The following is a 19,061-nucleotide window of genomic DNA, read 5'->3' as shown; positions in this document are numbered from 1 at the left end:
AAGCGGACAAGGAAGTCTTAGCGCTGTGGTGCTTTGCATTTGATTGTTGGAAATCATCAAGCATTTTCCTCCCTCTGTGCAGAGAGTAAATTTCCATGAGGACTGGAAGGTCATCACGGTGCTGATCGGAGGCAGTGACTTATGTGACTACTGCACGGATTCGGTAACGGGGGCCGGGCCTGCTCACGCCTCCTGACTTCGACTTGTAGGCTTGGGAGCTCCTCTTGGAGGACAATCCTTAGAATCAACCCTCGGATTGCACAACCACACCTATGTGTGTGTGCACGGGCACACTCCTTACCCCATGACCCTCAGGTTTCTTTCTGGCTGCACCTCCATGCCCCAGGTCGTGTGAGGGTAGCAGGTGTCAGATTGATGGTGCTTCTACCCCGCCCCCCTTTCAATTCCTGAGAATTCAGAAAGAAAAAGACTGGAACCCCCAAGCAGTTAGAAGGAGGACTCTCTATTTCTGCCCCTGAACGCAAGCTCCGCCTGAAGGTTCCAGCCTTCTGCTGGCCCATCTTTGATAACAGTGACTGCTCATCTCAGATTCCAGCGATGAGCTGGTGACAGCTAGAGGCCAGAGGAAGAACAAGTCCTTGGGGCTGGAGCCGAGGGGGGCCTTCACCTCCCCCCCCCCCGCCCCGCCCTCTCCTCTTAACCAGCTCCTCCTCTCCCTCCTGTCTCTTCCCAGACTCTCTATTCTGCAGCCAACTTTTTTGACCGCCTCCGCAATGCCTTGGACACCCTGCATAGAGAGGTGGGTGGCACGGCTCAGGCACAAAGAGGTGAAGGTGGATGCGGGAAAGAAGGTGCAGGCTCCTTCCCTTTCTAGAGGCTGGGGCCTGCGCACAGGCAAGCCTCGTTGCATTTGGAATCAGCCCAGAAGGATCTCAGCTTGACAAGGGAAGGCAGTGTGGGTGCTAATTGTCCCCACAACCTGTACCTGGGACATTCCCTGCGGGCAGCAGCTGGGTGACTCCCAGGCTGGGCACTGAATTCTGAGCCACACAGTGTGTCCAGAACAGGCCCTTCCCTGGTCCAGTGCCCAGCAATGTGCTCTGTCCCCACCCCCGGCAGAGGCAAGCCACTCTGACCACCAGGCAGTTCTCAGGGTGGCTGAGTCCAGACCTGCTCAGAAGAGTTAGTCCAGGTTGGGCCAGAGCGGTGGTTCTCAACCTTGGCTGCACATTAGGATCGCCTGGGAATCTTTTTAAAATCCTGATTTCTGGGCCTCACCCTCCAGAAATTCTGTTTCTTTGTTACTAATGTTGTGGCCCCACCCCATAACAAAGAAACAGAATTTCCGGAGGATGGGGCCCAGAAATCAGGATTTTAAAAAGGTTCCCAGGTGATTCTAATGTGCAACCCAGAGAACCACTGGGCTAGAGAGAAATGGTCAAAGGTACCTATCCCACTAAAGCTGACAGATTTGGGTTCAGTAACTGATGGCTGAGCAGAGCTGAACTCGCAGCATTTAGACTTGGGTCTGCCACCCCATCCCATCGCAGGGGGCACCCTTCACGCTGCAGCCATGTGGGCGCATGGCCAGCAGGATCCCAGGTGAAAGCCCAGTGTAGTGCTTCCCCAAACTCCACTCAGCAGCTGGAGGGAGGAGCCCCTGGAGCCCCTCTCTTACCCCCGACCTTGTTCTCAGGTGCCCAGGGCCCTGGTCAACCTTGTGGACTTCATGAGCCCCAGTGTCATGCGGCAGGTGTTCCTGGGAAACCCAGACAAGTGCCCAGTGCAGCAGGCCAGGTAGGCAGGTGCTGGCTGCCCTCGGCTGCAGGCGCGCTCACCCCTGGTCTGGTTCATGCAGCGCTAACGCCTTTGGGTCTTTGTGACTTGGTCTGTTCATGTGCCCCAGTCTATAAAGGGGGCCTTGTGCCAGGGCCACCCCTTTTTGGGAGGTTGGAGCCATGACTCACCCCTTATCCAACCTCAGGGTGTCAGCAGGGTGTCTGGATATGAGGGAACCCCAGGGGAGAGGCCAGCTGGGGCAAAGGCTTGTGCTTGAGGGACGGGGTGCCCCAGCCTGTGGGGGGACAGCATGGGATGGCGAAACTGAAGCAGAAGATACCGTATATGTTCACTTATTTATGTAACAAGTACTTGTACAGAAGTTACTGTGAACTAGGCACTGTCCTGAGTGTTTTAGAGATAGTATCTCTCTCTCTTTTTTAAAAATTGATTTCAGAAAGGAAGGGAGAGGGCGAGAGAGAGATAGAAACAGCAATGATGAGAGAGAATCATTGACCAGCTGCCTCCTGCATGACCCCCTCCCCCACCCACTGGGGATCGAGCCCACAGCCCAGGCATGTGCCCTGACTGGGAATCGAACCATGACGTCCTGGTTTATAGGTCAACACCCAACCACTGAGCCATGCCATCTGGGCTGATAACATGAAGTGCATTTTATGGGCATGAAATAATTCATAACAAAATAAACGACACACTGGGCACTAGTGCCAGCTAAGGAGGTGTCTGAGGGCCTGAGCATGGGAGGCCCCATATCAAAGGATGCGTATTTTATTTATAAAAATTAAACCTTGCACTGTCATTGCCTAAATTCATTTGCTTCTGGCCCAGCGCCTGCAGAGCACCACTTGTGCTCTATGCATACAAGAGGGTGCTCATCCATGTACCCTTGGGACCTTATCCAGTCTCTGGGTCAGGCCTGAAACCCGCCCCCTCAGCACGTGCGTCAGAGCCTCAGGCACAGGGGCTCCTAAGCCCGGGCTCAGTGAGCTGCTGGTGCAGCGGAACCCGCCCTGACCAGAACCCCGGCTCCGGGCCCTCCTGCCTCCCTCTCTGTGCAGCGTTTTGTGTAACTGCGTGCTCACCCCTCGGGAGAATTCCCTGGAGCTGGCCAGGTTGGAAGCCATCACCAGAGCCTACCAGGTGAGACAAGAAGGCACCATTTGGTGTGTTGTCCCCACAGTCACTGAACACACCAGCCCAGAGCCCCCGAGGGGAGGGAGGCACACAGTGGAGGGAAGAGCTGTTCAGGGTTTGAGGGGGGACTTCACCATCGAGGCCCCTTCCTCAGCCCCACCTGGCTGAGGCGTCTCAGGCACCTGGTTGGAGTGGGTCCAAAGGCGTCTAGGTGGCAAAGCCCCATGGCCCAACGCTGGGCCTGAGGAGGACAAAAGCCTTGAATGCCCCATGGGACCCCCTTCCGCTCCCCTGCACCTGGGGGCCCAGCTGCCCCCTCACCTCCTCAACAGGTGGAGCGGCTGCCGGTCCCCAGCCTGGGGGCTCTTTGGAGACTCTTCCCAGGCTTCTATTCCTTGTGGGATTTCTGCCTGGCCCCTCAGGGCTTGCAGTTCACTTAGAAGCAAAACAACAAGGTGACCCAACCTGTTTCCAATTCTCTGGAAAGAGCTTTGCAATCAAATGTGTTTGCCTGCTCAGCTCAAGGGAAGGGCTGAGGCAGCACCACCACCCCCATTTCCCAGGGAGGTGGAGCTCTGCCCACCCTTGCCCCAGTGGGCTCTTGGGCCACCCAGGGCCTGTGCTGAAGGCACCCATGGGTGTGTCCCCAGAGCAGCATGCTTGAGCTGGTGGAGTCAGGCCGCTACGACACGCGGGAGGACTTCTCCGTGGTGCTGCAGCCCTTCTTCCACAACACCAGGCTCCCCATCCTGGAGGTACGTCCCTGCCCTTCCCCATGGGGCTCCCGCAGGGAAGAGGAAAGTCAAGGCAGAAATGCCACGTGCTTCCACGAGAGTGAATAAAGTGGGAAAGACACAGGCAGCTCTCCAGGCGCAGGTCTGGTGAGAGCGGCCTCCCGAACAGCTGAGCTGCATTCTCAGAACCAGCCTGATGTGGGAAAGCAGCCTCAGTTTTATTGAGCATCTACTATGTGCCAGGCCCTGTGCTTGCCACAGGTACCTTTTGAGGTGAGTCTTATTATCCCCCTATAGCCGAGGCTCAGAGATGTGAAGTCGCCTTCCTAAAATCATGTAGGAAATACAGGACACAGAGGCAAGTTTTGAACATGTCCGGCTCCAGAATACTCCCTTTCTGCCACATACACATGGCACTAAACTCATAAAGGAGGGCCCCGGGGTATTCAGTGTCCACCCCTGGCTTGCTTTGCACCTGACACTCCCACTCTGAGCAGAAGAGCTGTGAGTGGACCCGAGCGGGGACTTGCTTCTCTCCACCTGGGTATCCAACCTAAGGGCCTCACCTAATTGGAGGGAGCTTTGAGCAACCTTGAGTGCCTCAAGAAAGAGGAAGCTGGCACACTGCCCTGGTATTGGCTTTGCCCAGACCTGCCCTGAGGGTGGGCCCCATTCTCCCCACCAAGTCCACCGGGACCACCTGGTCAATGGCTGGGAAGTAGCTTTTCCCAGCTGGCTGGTCAAGACTCCCTTAGGGACTAGATCTCATCCTCCCAAGCATGGCATGGGCTAGGGCCATGGTCGGCAAACTGCGGCTCGCGAGCCACATGCGGCTCTTTGGCCCCTTGAGTGTGGCTCTTCCTAAGCCTTGGGAGGACCCTAATTAAGTTAATAACAATGTACCTACCTATATAGTTTAAGTTTAAAAAATTTGGCTCTCAAAAGAAATTTTAATCGTTGTACTGTTGATATTTGGCTCTGTTGACTAATGAGTTTGCCGACCACTGGGCTAGGGCATCACACCAATTTGCCTAAAAACAAATATGATACTTTTTTGTTAAATAAGGGAAATTGTGGGGCCAGAAGGATGGTGGGGTTTGGGGTCACCTAAGCCTATTGATCTGTGGGATTGCTCTGATGTCCCTCTTGAGGTGATCAGGCCCTGCCCAGTGGCTCAGAGCACCCCTAGGTGAGAAGGGTGTTGAGGGGTCAATCAGGGGTCAGACCAGTCCTCTGGGCCAGCAGGATCTTGAGGAAGTCTATTTCTCTCCTGCAGGATGGGCGCTTGGATATGTCTTTCTTCGCCCCCGACTGCATCCACCCAAGTCAGAAATTCCACTCCCAGCTCTCCAGAGCCCTTTGGGCCAATATGGTAAAGTGAGGTGTCCCCATTTCTCTGGGGTTCTAGTCTAGAGCAAAGCACGAGCCCCCCCTAGATTGGAGCTAGTTCGTGGCCTCCCTTGGCCAGCAAGGTATAGAGGAGCAGTGGCTGGCACAGCTGTACATGTCTATGGACTTGAAAATACAGAGTCCTGAAGACCCCAGGATTAGCCACACCCTCTCCTCTGTGCCAATGAGGGGCTCGTACATGATTGCAAAGCAGAACCCTCACGTATATTCAACATCTTCTATGTGCCGGGCACTAGGCTGGGCATTTTACGCCATGTTGCCTCATTAAGGCTTCTCATGAATGTGTGAGGAAGCTGAATCCTAGAGAAGCTAAGAGATGTGCCCAATATCACACCGCTGGCAAGAGGCAGAGCCAGGAGTGGAAGCCAAAGCTTTCCCACGCAGGGAGATGTTCATTTCCGTGTAAACAAATGAGTACACCTGTGTCTCTCTCTCCTTCCCCAAACAGCTCGAACCACTAGGAAGGAAAACGGATACCCTTGACCTGACAGCAGATATACCCCTCTCCTGCCCCACGCAGGTAATGAGGGGGGACCTGCAGCATTCCTCCCCAGCAGCCCAGAGCGCTGACCTCACCCTTCCCCCTTCATGCTCCTCCCCAGCTTCCTCCCTGCCCATCTGCCCATCAACTGGAAGCAGATGGACTTTGGAGGACGGAAGAAAGGGGATGAGAATGGAAAGGGGAGAAGCCCGTATTTCTTTGGGTTGAGGATGAGGGTGGGGAAGGTGGATTCTTGAGCAGGGGAGTCAGGAAGCCGGAAGGATGACAAGGTTCATTGTAGCAGCGGCACGTGGGGCAGAGAGGAGAGTCAGACTGCAGGGGGAGGCCAAGCTGGAAGCCAGCAGGTCAGAAGTTGTGGTTAGTGGTTGTAGAGCCTGAATTGGGGGTTCCCTGCAGAAAGGGGGTCAAGAGGACAGCCCGGGAGCTGTGTGGAGCAGGGCAAGTCGCAGTGGCCTTTGTGAGGGCTCGGGTGAGGACTCGGCTCCTTTTAAGGAGGAAATGTATGTGGTTGTTCAACTTGACCTTGGGGCTTGGGTAGAGGCAAGTTCATGTTCCCACTGCCTTCAGCTCTCCCTGCTAGGCCCTGTCTCATGACTTTTTAACCAAATAAGGCCGAGGCCCGAGAGTCCTCAGCGGCAATAGAAGCAGAGGGGCCTGACCCAATCTGGTCCCTGGGTTTCCCTCCTGGGTCAGCTGCATCACCAGCTCCCACCCTCCAGGCAGGACAGGGAATGGCCCTGCAGCGCCCCTATGTGTCTGCCAGGGCTCCCAAGAGGGTGGCCCCGGAACCCCCACACCCTGTCTGCAGCCCAGGCTCAGCCTCTGTGCCATCAGCCTCGTCAGAACAAGAGTGGTGGGAAGAAGGAATGCGGAAGTGAGGGCTGTGGCAGCAGAGGGATCGGTTGCTGGGTCTGGTTCTTGGAGCAAAGGAGATAGTCCAATGATGTAACAACCAGTACACCGTGGATGCCTCCACTCAAAGGCCAGCTGCTGGCCAAAAGACTGGGAGGCCCAGAGGACCCTGCTGTGCCAGGTATAAATGGTTTAATGCTAAGTCCTGAGCATGGCTCAGGAGTCCTAGGGGAGGAGCCAGGCCACCTCTGTAGTGGGGGTACTTGGGGACTCAGAGCAATGTTTCAATATTATTACCACCCCTATGGTCATACTGAGCATCAGCCACGGATGTTCACTCTGCCCATTCAACCTTTCATTAAATAGTAAAAGTAATAGCAGCCCATTCCAGGGGTCTGTCATGGCTCTTCCTCCCCCACAAACATTTGTCAAGTACCAGGTTGGAGCCTCGGCACTGGGTCACCATGGGCCTCAAGGGGACCTCTGCCACTCTCTGCCCCACCCAGGCAAGGAGCCCCGACAGGGTGCCGCTCCACCAACACTCAAGCCACGGTGGGCTCTGCTCCTCCTCCTGGGCAGAGCCTGGCTAGGCCTGGGTGAGCAGAGGAGAGCAAATCCAAACTCCTGGAGCCCTAGAAGCCCAGCCTGGAAGAAGCGGTTGCCAGGCAACCCCAGGGCCCATTCCCAAAGGCTCCATCTGTCAGCCAGCCCCATTTCACCGCACCAGGCAATGTAGCATTCTGTGTTCCTCAGGTCCCATCTGCTCCCTCCCGTGTGCCTGGGAGCTATATAAAGTCCACCAGCATCTCGGTGTGAGCTGACGGGCCAGGCAGCACGTATTTTAGTCCTAGCTGTGTCTAAACATAGAGGCGACAGGCAGGACCCAGCCGGGAGGGATGCGAGCAACGGGGAGCTTTCTCGGACTCCTCCCTGCCCCTCCCCTGCCCCAGGCAACTGCAAGTGCATTCTGCCCGGCCAGGTCGGGCCCTTAACACTCCATGGATTTCTAATGGACTTTCGGGTTGGACAAATGATTTCACAGCCAGCTTTTCAATAGCCACTGTGTGGACTGTGACTATGGGCCCCTTCCGGCCTGCATCACCTCTCTGCCCACTCCTTCCCTAACTCAGGAAGCTGGTGGTGGCTCCTTGGACTTGGAAGAAAGCAGCTGAAGACCATCCCAGTCCTTCCTAAGCTCTTACTCATCGTGCTCTCTCTAAGCATTTGACAGTTAACTCTCTCCTCCATGAGTTTCCTGGATGCAGAAGCACCCCATTGTTCTGTTTTCTAGTTGTTGCCCCTTCTTATCTCTTTTAAAATTTTTATTTATTGAATTTTTTTTAGAGAGGGGGGGGGATATTGACTTGTTACCTTTATTTATGTATTCATTGGTTGACTCTTACATGTGCCCTGACCAGGGATCGAAGCCGCAACCTTGGCTTTTGGGAACGACACACTAACCAACTGAGCCGTCCAGCCAAAGCACTTGTCTCTTTTAATGTCCCTCTTCTCTTCTTCCGGCCTTGAAAGTGTGGACATTCCCCAGCTGTGTCTCAGCCCTGTTCTCTCATCTCTCTCTCCCCATCCCCTCACTCCGAGACTGGTCCATTTCCAGGGCTTCCCGTGAACTTTCTTTGCATGAGACACCCAGTCTGTGTCTTCATTTATTTCTTTCCCAAACTCCCCTCTGTGTGTCTAACCCTTGGGAGCTGTTTCCCCTTGGATGCTCCATATGCTGTAAGGTTACTCGGACGGCAGCCTAAAGGGATGGTCAGGGTATCAGCTACGCAGGGAAACCAGACAGATGCACAGAGAGAGGCAGAGGAAGAGAAACCAAAATGATTTCCAGCGATATCACATCCAGTCTTTTATTTTTGAAAAAGCCGAGGTCTGTTGGATTCCATCATGCGTACTGTTTCATGGTGTTTCTATTTTGGATGACAGATGGGGGACACTGTTACCTTCTGAATGCTTTGGACTTCTAAACCTCCTGATCCTGCCCTGACCTCACCGTCACCTCAAACTCAACAAGCTCTCATTCAAAAGCTAATTTTTGCATATGAAGTGTTAAAATGGGAACTAAACATCTGTCTTCCCAAACCCTGTGCTCCCAAGGCTTTCCTATTTCTGTCACTGTTGTGGTTTCCACCATTCTACAGGCACGGAACCTCAGGCAGGACCCCTACCCGATAGCAGTCTTCCCTGCCCCTCCCACCTGCCCCTGCTTTCCATTCCCACCACCACCATCCTCCAACCCTCCCCCCGTCCACACACACACACACACACCCTGTTCAGTTCCTTAGCACTTTGCATATTAAAGGTCATCTGGTCCTACCTTCCCATCATAAAACAACAGAGAATTCTATAACCACAGGGTCTCAGCAGGAGGGCCGTGGAGTCCTGTTGATGTGATTCTCGTTGGATAAATGAATTCTTCTACCACATCCCTCCCAAGGCATCACCACAGCCTCCACTTACACGTCTGTACTCTCCGGGCAGTGGCTACTCATGAACAGGTTGTGAAACTAGCCTAGGAGGTCATGAACCAGCCCATTTGGGATGGGATGGGATGGGATGTCGGAGGTCATGGCTGCTATGTCCTCCTCCTCCTACCACCCTTCCCTGATCTTCTCCCTGAACCATTTTTGGCAAAGCAGCCTCGCAATCCCTGCCTCACGTAGTAGACATGCCTCATTGGAGCACGGCCCCTCTCCGGGGGGTGCCCAGACCTGCCTGTACGCACTGGTTTGGTCTGAGCAGCACAGACAGAAAGCCAGAAGCACCACTCCTTCACGGTGGAACTTTAAACCTGGTGACACAGCCAAGACGAACGTGACCTTTTCCCGAAGCCTCTGACGCATGGTGCTGACTCACGTCAGGTGGCTGTCCTGGCTCTGCCCCCACCCCCAAGCAGGCCACACCATCTTTGCAAAGACTTCCTTGTGCTGGAATTTAATGGGCTTCACCTTCTGCTCACTGGTGTTCCCAACGGAGCCTAAGAGAGCCAATCAGATCAAACGATGGCCTCTCTCTTCCGCGGCATCTGCTCAACCCCAGGCCTGTAAGCCACTCTGACTCATGCACGTACCAGCAGCCTCTGGTCAATAAAACAAGCCCTGGGCGCCCAGCCACCCGTCTGCCGCTGCCCTGGACCTGTTCTTATTGTTCCTGGTCTGGCCTCACTCCCTGCTGAATCCCAGCGTCTCCCTGACCTTTGACCCTTTGACTCAGGTGTCCCTCTCTGGCTCCTCTCCCAACCCTTGGAACGTATGACCAGACACACTCTCCAGTTTGCCTTTCAGCACCTCCAGGAGAGCAGGGTGTGTCTCTGCCCTCTGGTTCTTCTGTGCTTACCACTCTGGGACTAGCTCCAGGCCCACGATTCTTTGACGTTTCACCGCCGCCTGGCAGCTTCTCACGCGCTCTGTCCGGCTGGGTTGGACACCTCCTTCTATCCTCCCCTCATCCTAGCACTCGGCACAGTGCTCTGAACACAGGGGGGCTCAATGAAAATGGGCCAGTTATGTATAGAATGCTCCCAGGTTGCCCTCGTGATGGTGAATGTTCGGGGGATGCTAAGTAACATTAGCCGGAGACAAGCCTGGTTAGCCACGGTGACACACCTGCGTAGGGCATCTTTCCTCGCACTGTTGCAGGTGGTCCGGGGCGCACTTCCTGCCCTTGGCCCTGAGTACTCCTCCAGCCTATGTGTCAGCAGGAACGCTGACACTCAGGAGGAAGGAGAGACGTGTGTGGTGCCCAGGTAGCCAGGGCCCATGTCGGGCGCTGAGACTTTGGCACATGTAGATTCGATCCTTCAAGGTGTCTGCTGAGTCCCTGTCTTCCTCTTCCTCCATGTCTGACCACCCAGGCCTGTCAGTGTGAGGAATGGAACCAGGCCAGTCCCAGTCAGCGGGGCCTGCCCAGTCAGGTCAGGCCCTGTTCTCACTCACTATTTGCTCTGTGCCTGGAGCAGATCCCTTGCTCACTCTGGGCCTCAGTTGCTCCTCATCTGTAAAATGGGGGTTTCAGGGTCTGCAAACTCAGATCTGATGCCCGGCAGGAACGTGATGGTGTGAATGGGGTCAGGATGCAAGAGAGGCAGTGGCAGGGCCAGAACGGAAGAGAGCATGTTTCTTCTGAAATGAAGGGGGAAGAAGACATTAAAAGCAAATTGATAATCATAACTCTTTTTATAAAAGAAAAAATTGCTACAATATGAATCTCTTGCCAGAGAAATTGCAAAGGAAAGAAAACAGATCAGTGTGATGATTAGGGAGATGTTCTTAGAACCCTGAATAAAACATACATACATGACCCTTTTTTAGGCCTTTCCTTTATCCCTTGCCAAAGATGATATGAAAACCCCCCTAGGGAATGAACAAAGTGATGTTTACACAGTTCTTCCTATTTGAGTGCAGAAAACTCATGTTAAAAAAATCTAGAGGACAGGATTATTAGTCCTTATCTTTCCTGAGCAACCTCTGATGTTGTCAGATAATCTCTCCTGGTGGTTTCTTTCCTCTCCTAGAATGAGCCTTTCCTGAGAACGCTGCGGAACAGTAACTACACATACCCCACCAAGCCAGCCATCGAGGTAACTCCTGACGCATGTCCGCCTCTCTCAGGGACAAACCATTCCGCCTGCCAGTGACTCGGGTGGGATGCAGGTTTCCGAGTGTTAGCTTAAGCAGAAATGTGCCTTTCTTACATACTGAAAACGGAAATGTAAAAAAAAAAAAAATCGCCTGAACCACAGAGTTCCAGGATTGTCCTAACATGTTCTCTGGTGCTTACCTGACAATAGCAGCCAACAAGAGGAAGTGCCCATTGACCTTTGTACAAACATCATTTCTGATTAGGCAACTCAGCTTCTCAAAGGACGAAGGGGAGGCAATAGGTATGATGTCCCATTGACTTCCTGAAAGGTGAAAGCCAAGCCGAGTAGAAAGAACCCCAATTCCAGGGGCCGGGCCCAACAGGAAGCTGATGCATATCTAGGTGGGTCCCGAGACTGGTTGGGTTCCAGGTAATCATACTGGCTCTGAGGAACCCCAAGGACGCAGGGCCCACGGCTTTAAGGATTACTACTCCAAAGATGGCCGAGAGCCGTGGTCGGCAAACCGCGGCTCGCGAGCCACATGTGGCTCTTTGGCCCCTTGAGTGTGGCTCTTCACAAAATACCACGTGCGGGCACGCACATACAGTGCGATTGAAACTTCGTGGCCCATGCGCAGAAGTCGGTATTTTGTGGAACCGACTGGAAATGCGAAGTCCTGGACACCACCCCAGTCCTACTGAATCAGCATCTGCGTTTCACAGGACACCAGGGTACCCCGGCACATTGCAGTGTGTGGTTCTCCCCTGTGACAGACCCCAGCTGTGTCTCTGGCTCAGCAGCTGGCTGAGATAGTTCTGAAGTACTCACAGCTATAGAACATTTTTTATAATGTCCCCCGATATTTGTCATAGGCACAACAAACACAGTCTTGACTTGAGTAGAGCATCCACACAGAAGAAGGAATCTGTGCATGTGATGAATTGAGAAGTTCCTTGGAATAAATGGAGTTCTATCAAATTAAGCAAATAATTTTTAAAAGAAGCTTCAGTTTGCTCCCTGGTGAGAAGAGTGTTTTTAAGGAGGCTTGTCTTCGTTATCATCTGATTAAAACAGAAGAAATGAGCTTCCAAATCAGCCAACTAGTCAGTGCCTGTTTGTGGAGCCCTACTATGCGCTCAGCACTGGGCTTGTCCCTCAGGCCATCTTGGAGATAGGCAGGTGTTTGCACCTCTGGGGAGGAGGTTCTGTTTCTCCCCCAGTTTGCTGATACTGGTCATTTCTATGCCCTCTGCTTCCCACCCATCCCTTCCTCCAGCACCTGGAAAAGGTGCTCTGTATTATTATTATTATTATTATTATTATTATTGATTTGAGAGGGGGCAGGGAAAGGAAGAGGGAGAGATTTGTTGTTCCACTTATTGATGCATTCATTGGTTGCTTCTGGTATGTGCCCTGACCAGAGATTGAACCCATGACTTTGGCATATCTGGACAATGCTCTAACAACTGAGCCACCTGGCCAAGGCAAGGTGCTCTGTATTTTAGAAGAAAGAAGGAATTTGACTAAAAGTACCCAGGTTATAGGCATTAATTTTTACACATACAAGGAAATGGTTGGCTATTAAGTTAAATATCCAAAAACATATACACATGTGCAAGAAAAATATATGCAGAAACCAGGGACTCTGCAATTGTAAAAATGTCATGTTCTTTTTCTAAATATATTCTAACTAATTATTGTTTCGGCTCTGGCATCCTAATTAGTGTCCATTAGCTTAATGTTAAGTAACAATACCAAAACCCAGCTGGAATCTCTTATTAGGCGTCCAGAAATGTGTTCTCTGGGAAACCCCACGTAGTGTGAATGACTGCACTGTTACTCCCCTGCTTCCGTAGGACTGCTGGCTCCACTTCAGAGCAGAGAGAGTGGAGATGGGAAAGACGGTTGTATGTTCCCACCATGATGTGTTTTGTGCATAGGGATGGGCAGGCACCCATTTTCTCCTCCCTCATTTCTGTCGCAGGCCATTTACAGCTAACAGATCCTTCCCTCACATGACCCCCTCCAGTGACATAGTTCTAGCCGCCACCAAACGTTCCTTAGCTAGTTCTCGGCTGAAGCTAACTTCCCTGCACAATGAGTGTTGGACGTTGTGTCTTTCCTCCTGTCGATTTAGAACTGGGGTAGTGACTTCCTGTGCATGGAGTGGACGCCGTCCAACAGTGTTCCCACCTCGGGTGAGTGAAACGTCATTTCCCACTTCACTCAAGGGCCTTGCTAAGTGTCCAGGTGGTGGGAGACCCTGCAAGCACATCCTGGAGCCTTGAGCAGGCCTCGCCCATTCCCACGCAATGCGGTCCTAGGTCTGGTGTAACCGGAGAATAGCTGGCCTGCAACCCCTGCTGGGCTCCCAGGCCTCTCCACAAATCACACTTCTCAGGTCCACTTAGTCCCAGTGGCAGGCCCTCAGGCCTCCCTGCCCTGTGAGGTAGGGCCATTCAGGGATTGGGGTCCTCTCTGCCAACACTCATGACCCCCGCAGCTAGTACTTTCCTGGACCGCTCCACTGGGAATCCGGCTCCTCTCAGGATGGACAAGGCCATCAAGGTCATTACCTTCAGTGCCTTGGTTGCTCTAACGGATGTAAGAGGCAAAGTTGCTAAGGCCCTAGGCTGGAAGTAGTGTAGGGGGGACCTGTGGGACTACAGTGGAATCTCAGACTTCTAGTCAAGTTTATGCTTTAAAAGAAAGACCTCCCCCTGACCATCCATCTTTTTGCCTGTCTATCCTAGTCCATGAGCTCCGACCAGGAGACATCAAAGTGGTGGCCGCCCTGGGTGACTCGCTAACTGTGAGTACTGAGCTGTGCCAGGCATGGGCACCCGCCAAGCCCTGTGCGGAATCAACTCTTCCTCCGCACTGGCTCTGCGTTTAGCTGGCACTAGTGAGAACCTACCTGTGTCAGGCACCAAAACACAGCCAGGCAGCCACGAGACATCACCAGGCAATCTGTAATGCTCTGCCCTCTGCCCTTCTGCAGTCTCGCTCAAACACCGCCTCCCCAGGGAGAAGCCATATACCTACACATACCCCTTTCCCCATTGACCCCAAGCATTTTGTCTCTGCTAAGGTACTCAGCCAAACCTACCTGCCTGCCTGTATCAGGAAACTCACCTCCATCTACCTGACTCACAGAGTGGTGGTCTTACCCACCCCTTCCCAGCACCCCCTCACCCCGTTTGAAGATGTGTTCTTTGGGGCAGAGGGAGCCCAATTCCTGCACATAGCACAGTTTCACTAAGTGAATCCTATGAGCCAACTATTTAGCTACTGCTGTGTGCACTCTGCTAGCAATTCTGAGGGGAAAGAATGAGACATAGTCGTAGCCCTCGTGAAATCTATTCAACTGGGAAAGCAAGGAATGTACACAGAAGAAGCTACATAATCATTAGATGACATACAGGCCTTTTTTTTAAAAACCAGATATTTATTTCTATAAAAACAAACAATTTCCCCCCAGGTGTGTGAATGTGTTTTAACTCTGGTATGATTAGCTTTGATGGCGTGTGTATATGGGTCAGGGATGAGGAGGGGATGGGGCAAGATTATAAGGTGGGGTAGATTATTAATTTTTAAAAACCTTTGCATCATTTCACTAGTTATGGTGACTATGCATTATTTTTATAAGTTTTGAAGAGGAATTCCTCTCTCTTTTTTTTGAGATAGGGCATTTTGAGAAAGTTTTATAAAGGAGACAAAAACTGGCAAAGGTCTTAGAGAATGAATTCAACACCAGTCCAAGGCCCTCCTGTTTCAGATCAGTTTGCTTAGACCTGGAGATTTGTGTGGACAGGAAAGGAGAAGGTGAGTGAAGGAAGGAAAGTGGAAACCAGGTTATGGTGAACTCAGGAAGCTGGTAAAGGGGTTTGGCTCTGACCCTGTGGGTAAGGGAGACCCACTGAAAGGTCAGGGTCAAGGGGAGGTGTGAAGACAAGGTGAGCTCAGAAGAGCAGCTGGTGAGAAGGGAGCAGGCGCTGGAGAGCGTGGGGTCAGGTCGGAGGTTAGAGTGTTGTCCACAGCGAGAAGATGACCGTCTCACCTCAGAATATGGCAAAGGGAACAGCAAGAAAGAGGTGGGAGCTAGAGAGTGTGCGAAGGAAGGATCTTGGTTCTTCTAGGACTTGGTTGCTGGTTGTATGTAGAGGATTGAGGAGTCAGGACAACTCAGAGTTAAGTGGCCTGGAGAGGAGCTGGTACATTTTCAGAAAAGGTCAATCCAGGCTCTGGCTGCTACACGAGGGCACAGCCCCACCACCACCCCCCACCCCCCACCCCCACCCCCAGGGCTGCAGCCTGCTTTCTCTTTGCCTTTTGCAGACCGCGGTGGGAGCCCGCCCTGGCAACTCCAGCGACCAGCTCGTGTCCTGGCGGGGACTGTCCTGGAGGTGAGGATGTTCTCCACTTCATTTCTCTGGGTGACACTCCCCCTGTCAGCCCTGTGGAGACGGAGACGGGGCCAGGCTCCATGGCCCGGCGCCGAGATGCAAAGGCCCTGGTGCTCACGTTGGTCCCCAGGGTGACGGGAATCCCGTATCGGGGGCAGACTCTGGTTCTGGCTCAGAAATATGATGACATGTGGAGCAGCGGGCCGGGCGGTTTGAACAGATGTGTTTCTCTCCCCAGCGCTGGAGGGGATGGGGTCTTGGAGACCCACACCACGCTGCCCAGTAAGTAGCAACACGCAGAAGCACCATCACGGTGGCCGCAACAACCCCTCGCTGGGGCCAGGGCCTCCCCTGAGCAGCAGCAGGGGAGCCATCTGCAAGGAGGGAAGTCCACCGGCCCCAAAAAGACCCCAAACCGCCCTGCCCCCACCTGTGCCCCAACGCTGCACATCCACCTCCCACTCACCTGTGCGGTCTGCTTTCTTCCTCTTAAAAGACATTCTCAAGAAGTTCAATCCTCAAATCCTCGGATTCTCCACCGGCACCCAGGAGGCGACGGCAGGACTGAATGTGGCTGTGGAAGGCGCCAGCGCTCGGTGAGTACAGGAGGGAGAGAGGAGGCCGGGACCTGGCAGCCTGGCCCCAGGTGAGCAGTAATCGCTGTGTGCCTGGCCCTGAGCTGGCCCTCACGTGGGTGGTCTCCTGTGACCTCACACCCTTCAGGATGGGCACTAGCATGAGGACACTGAGGCTTAGAAAGTTTCCCAAATGGTCCAAGCTTATCAGCGAAAGTTATCAGGGGACCCAGGATCAGGCCTGGCTGGCTCGGGCCTTTAGCTCCCTGCCCGGCAGGGGTTCAGCGAACTTCTCAGGGACTCGGTGTGTGACCCCCACGGACAGCCCGCCTCCCTCCCTCCCCCGCACCTCAGGTCCTCCAGTGTGGAATCTGAAAGGGCTGTTATTTTGACATTAGGGAGTGAGGTGTGCGGCCCGGGAACAGCATGGTAGTTGTTTGTTTTCACTCAGGTTTCTGTTGTTGACAATAATTCAGATAATTAAAGCTGAAATGCCTGGCAGAGTTCATTGATTTTCTGCACCGAACGTGCTGGGTGTTTGCTTTTAGCAGGATTGCTGCGCTCAGATCACCAAGGAAACGACGCTGCCCTGACTCACGGTGTTTACAGGAGCCTTCCTTTCAGTCTAGTGAGGAGGGCCCCACGCTCGGTGCGGCCCTGAGACACAGGAAGCCATGTCAGTTCCTCAACGTCATAAGCAAGAGGAACTGATTTTTCTGGAAAAAACAAAACAAAAATAAAACTGGGCTTCGTGGGGTCCTGATGTCAACATCTAACTGCTGCTATTATTATTATTATTATTATTATTATTATTACCATCATCATCATCATCATTGTCGTTTCATTATCATTTACAGCCCAGGCTTCATTAACCTGGAGGTGATTCTTGAGTCTGTTGACATTTTAGCCCCTTTCTCGCTTCACTTCTCTCACTGCCTTTTCTATTTCACTGCTGCTCCAAGGCAGTTACCAAAAGATACAGAAAAGTCAGTCAAAAGGTGAACTCCCTCCCTACAAAGGGCTTACTGTCCAGTGAAACAAACAAGTAACTTTTGGGGGGAAATGTTGCGTACAGCAACATTGCAGACTGAAATGATTTTGTACTTTGGAGTGCAACCAAGAGAATGGAAAAGTGTAGCGTGAGGACTAGGCAGTCTCAACACAGATGCAGAAGGGTCCCCAGAAATCATGCATCCAACCCCTTTGTGTAAAAGGTGAGCAAAATTCAGCCCTGGCAGGGTTGGGTAGCTTGAGTGAGCTCACACAACAAGTTCGTAGCAGAGCTGCAAGGAGAACCCGGGTCCCGTAACTCCAAGAGATGGAAAAGGAAATGGAGGAGGTGTGGACGAATGAGCTCAGTGGAGAGAAGGCTCACAGGGAAGGTGGAACTTGCTCTGAGCCTGAAGAACATGGCTGGGGAGAGAGGAGGAAGTGGGCGTTCCTGACTTCCCCCAGTGCCCATGTGAACTTATCGCCCATGAATTCCCCTCGTCACATCTTGAACCTATTAAAAGGTTATGAGTACTTCTGTGGTCACCTTTAACCAGGTCAGGCTTTCTTTATAGCTTTCTGATGTGCCCACCAATAGCAGGACTGTATGGGTGTGTAAATGAGACACGAGGGCAGGGAAGGTGTCATGTTTGCTTGGCCACGTGCCCAGCTCATTGTGGGCATGCAGAGATTTTAAATGGCCATCCTGTGCCAGCAACTGTTTCTAGGACTTCCTCCAAGGAGGCCTCTATTGGCTGTATCTCTTTGCTGACATAATTTCTCATATACATACTTTAAAAAAAAAAAAAGGTTTAACTGACATACAATACACTGTCATTAAAAGTCTGCAATTTAATGTTTTGTACAAGCATATGCCTGTGAAACCATCACTGCAATCAAGATGATAAACGCCCATCACCCCCAAAAGTTTCCCTGTGCCCCTTTGTAATCTCTCCCTCTTGCCCCTTCCTGTCCCCTACCACACTCCAGGCAACCACTGACCTGCTTTCTGTCGCTACAGATGAGTCTTAGTTTTTCTAGAATTGTATGTAAATGAGATCATAGACTATGTATGCCTTCTTGTCTAACCTTTCAGCCAGCAAAATTATTTTGAGATGCATCCATGCTGTTGTTTGTATTGGTAGTCCATTCATCTTTATTGCTGAATAGCGTTCCATTGGCACGCAGGTCTCTTATCCTGAGTATTCATTGCTTTATTCGTGGCAGACATCCAGGAGGTGAAGGGAGAACGAACCCTGTCCGTTTATGTCTCCCCAGCCTGTCTTGCTGGGAGGGGAAACGTGAGGAGTTGGAGAATGGTGTGGAAAGAGAAGAAAAACAAAAGGATTAAAGGGCAGAGAGCGGGGCTTAGAAGTGAAGGCTAACGGAGTCGGGAAGCCTGGAAGGGGAAAGCCGAGGGATAATTTAGGGCTGTGACTTTTTTAAAAATACACAAAAGGTTATTTTTAAAACAGGCAGCCAATTAAGAAGTGAACAGGCTCAGCTTGCAATGAAAGCACTGGATGAACTGTAAGGGCACTTCCCTGCTGGGAGGCTGAGCAGATGCCACCTCACGTGGCCGGGAGGACGGGCCGACAGGAAAGGTGGTGGGATCAGACGAGCCTCCAGCAGGGTCTGGGTCCATGTGGCTCCGAGGTCATGGCAGACCTTTGATTATTACTCGGCTGAGATTTCCTGAGAATCAAGCCTTTCAATACACTCTGAAGGAATAAACTTAACATAATGCGAGTCTTTTGGAAACACATCCTTGCCAGGCCAAACTCCTGCAGCTTGAGCCCTTGCTCCTGGGCCCACTCTAACAATCCCTCTCTTCTCCTGCCTAGGGATATGCCAGCCCAGGCCCGGGACCTGGTGGCTCGAATGAAAAACAGCCCTGTGAGTACAGGACCCGGGTCTCTAGCTGGGGTGGGTCAGTGGCTCTAACAGACCCCCTACGTCCCACTGCGGCTTCTGCTCTGGGCATGTCCGTATGAGGGGCCAAAGGAGCCACAAGAAGCAGGCCTTGCCACAAAGGCACCCTCTTGGCTGTCCCCCTGGCCCTGCCCCCTCCCCCTAGGGTGTGCAGCAGAAGGGAGA

At 52.6% G+C, this 19,061-nt stretch overlaps 1 protein-coding gene across 1 annotated transcript in view; it reads left to right on the top strand.

The window, feature by feature from the left end:
• PLB1 (phospholipase B1) overlaps positions 1-19,061 on the top strand; it is a gene marked incomplete at its 5' end in the record, with an annotated part of 112,904 nt that overhangs the window by 78,906 nt on the left and 14,937 nt on the right. The window contains 14 exons of the mRNA XM_081100655.1: positions 83-163; positions 695-760; positions 1,658-1,758; positions 2,820-2,901; positions 3,546-3,650; positions 4,906-5,001; positions 5,488-5,559; positions 10,925-10,990; positions 13,131-13,191; positions 13,747-13,805; positions 15,332-15,399; positions 15,638-15,681; positions 15,896-15,995; positions 18,809-18,860. Coding sequence (XP_080956781.1) covers positions 83-163; positions 695-760; positions 1,658-1,758; positions 2,820-2,901; positions 3,546-3,650; positions 4,906-5,001; positions 5,488-5,559; positions 10,925-10,990; positions 13,131-13,191; positions 13,747-13,805; positions 15,332-15,399; positions 15,638-15,681; positions 15,896-15,995; positions 18,809-18,860 — 1,053 coding nt within the window. The remainder of the gene's footprint in view (positions 1-82; positions 164-694; positions 761-1,657; positions 1,759-2,819; positions 2,902-3,545; positions 3,651-4,905; positions 5,002-5,487; positions 5,560-10,924; positions 10,991-13,130; positions 13,192-13,746; positions 13,806-15,331; positions 15,400-15,637; positions 15,682-15,895; positions 15,996-18,808; positions 18,861-19,061) is intronic.

The sequence above is a fragment of the Myotis nattereri genome (genome assembly GCF_964212035.1).
Source record: "Myotis nattereri genome assembly, chromosome: 10".
NCBI classification, from domain to species: domain Eukaryota; kingdom Metazoa; phylum Chordata; class Mammalia; order Chiroptera; family Vespertilionidae; genus Myotis; species Myotis nattereri.
This window is presented reverse-complemented; position numbering and strand designations above follow the sequence as displayed.